Consider the following 2,352-nt stretch of genomic DNA (forward strand, 5'->3'; position numbering starts at 1 on the left):
ACACAAAAATTCACTTTAAAACCCAAAATTTGAAACATGCCTGTGAGTGCAAGTTTGTGTATATGAATGTGTGTGTGTGCATGTGTGTGTGTATGAAGCCCTAAGACAGAATATTTCATATTTCACACAGATTCTATCCTGTGTTCATCTTGTGTCGTTTGGTCAGGGACTGTGTTGAATCTTGCAGCCTTTGGATCTATGCTTCTAGAAAAATCTTTACTCAACTTTAATTGGTTCATAACCTGCCTTATCTCAAATCACTGATTTTGAAGAGTGTATTTACTTCATCAGTGTTTTGATCCCATATCCCTCAACTAGACTCTTGTTTCCCTAGCTATATTTCACAGAAGTACATCTATTACTCTCACTACTTGCTACACATCAAACATACACCAGTAAAAAAGGATGTTAGATTTTAAAAAATGAAAAAAAAAAACCTTTAAATAATTAAAATAGCATACTGAAAAGAAGCACCACCATCTGTCCTCACTTCCTCACTTCCATGTTCTAAACGTCAAGATTGATCTAATTTTCTTTCTTTCTTTGTTTTTTTTTTTTCTTTGGGTTTTCTGGGAGAATGGGTGTCCTTGCTTCAGAAAAGTCAGGTAAAGCACAACAAGAAGTCTTATTTTAGAGCTTATTCTCACCGTTATAATCTTTACAGCAAATAGTCTCCAGGCTGATGGTTTTCCTCTAGGAAGTTTGTAGGAAGAAGTTGCAGGGTGGGGAAGCTGACTAAGCCACTGAATTTGCATGTGAGATTAAAATCCCCTCAAAGACTGAGATTCCCTGAAACATAGTCAAAACAATTATGGAAGATTTCAGTGATCTTTAATGACACAGTTAAAAAGACAATGCAAGAATGCAGTGCAATGAAACAGATCTTCACGGATTTATTCACTGGATTCTTCCCATGGAACATCCATTTCTTCCCAAGGTGTCTATGTGACTCTGAGATTTTTTCCTTTTCTCACAGCACTTCAATTGCTGTAGTACCCTCAAAGAGGCTTGCTTTAGCTTGCTGTTTCCTAGAATTAAGATAAATGAGTGACCCCAGGGATAGATGGCTGTGGTTGTCATTCCAAACATAAGCAGCAGTTTGTTTTCTGGCACAGTAAAACGTGATATTTCTAAGGCCATGCCTATAAAATACAAGATAAAAAGGATGATGAAAGATATCAAAACTTTCATTGCCTTCACGTGAGCTTCTGTGTTGGAGTCTCTCAATCCTGTCACATTCGATTGCATCTGCCTGTTGTGTCTCCAAAGGGAAATGATTAACAAAACGCATGTAATTAGGGATAGTGTAAAGAAGAAAATGACTCCCAGATTTAGCAAAATCTGTTTAATAAAGTATTCACTTTTATACATGTTGAGATGCCAGACTGTGTCATTCTTCATTTTGTGATCATTAAGAATCTTCACAATGTGTGCAAAATTAAGTAACGATGAAATAAGTAAGAATGCCATCATAAAGGGAAGAACCATATTTGTTCTACTCTTCAACCAGAGAAATATGTAGTTGGAAAAATTTGCTATCTTCAGGAAATAGAAGATGCTGAGGCTGGTGGCAAACCACATACTTGATTGATTACCAATTACCCAAATGTAACTAATATATTCAATTAGGTTACCGGAGGCATATATATCTGGAGAGAATATCTGTATAAATCCATCTGTAATTATTACCCATATCAGAAAAATTCTTGAAATAGCTAAGCCGGTGAGAATAAAGCCAATCGTAGATAACTTATTCTTGGCACAGTCAATGCAGTTTACAAGTCCAATAAATCCATTCCCCAAAACCCCAAATACTGACTCACTAATTACAACAAAAATGAAGATGCCTTCCACTACACTTAGCATATCTGCTAATTCTTAATATTGCTTCTATCTTAGAAGCAATATCTTAGATTACCTATCTTAGATTACCTGCTGCAGAATGAGGCATATATTGGCTGCTCGACGGAAGTGTGACTTTCTTCTCATTCATTATATAAAGACTTGAAATTGCCCCAGTAATGGCTTGAGATGGAATCAGAAATTTCTTAATGAAGACCTTTCCAAATATGTCTACAAAACATAGATAGTCTAGAGAATGTATGTTCAGACTGAATGCCTATCTATAATTTGTTAAAATGCAAATGAAAGTTTCTGTTTCATGGATTTTACATGTCCTCCTGAGACTATTTTGCATTTAATAAATTGAATTGTGGAGGAGGAGTGTCAAACATATACCTATAGAATGTAATGCAAAACAGAAACAAAAATTTTGACTTTATCTTTTAAAATATCAAATCATTACTTATGTCATTTATAATCAATTTATATATGTACAGAAAATACTATATA

At 34.7% G+C, this 2,352-nt stretch overlaps 1 protein-coding gene across 1 annotated transcript; it reads right to left on the reverse strand.

The window, feature by feature from the left end:
• Positions 1-585: 585 nt before the first annotated feature.
• On the reverse strand, positions 586-1,866 carry TAS2R10 (taste 2 receptor member 10). The gene has a single exon (XM_024256621.2). The coding sequence runs from the start codon at positions 1,864-1,866 to the stop codon at positions 898-900; it is 969 nt and encodes a 322-aa protein (XP_024112389.1). The 3' UTR covers positions 586-897.
• Positions 1,867-2,352: the final 486 nt, after the last annotated feature.

This window comes from Pongo abelii, chromosome 10 (genome assembly GCF_028885655.2).
Source record: "Pongo abelii isolate AG06213 chromosome 10, NHGRI_mPonAbe1-v2.0_pri, whole genome shotgun sequence".
NCBI lineage: Eukaryota > Metazoa > Chordata > Mammalia > Primates > Hominidae > Pongo > Pongo abelii.

Bases quoted from the DNA above. Each gene is read 5' to 3' on its own strand.
- TAS2R10 (XM_024256621.2), bottom strand. From the start codon at position 1,866: ATGCTAAGTGTAGTGGAAGGCATCTTCATTTTTGTTGTAATTAGTGAG.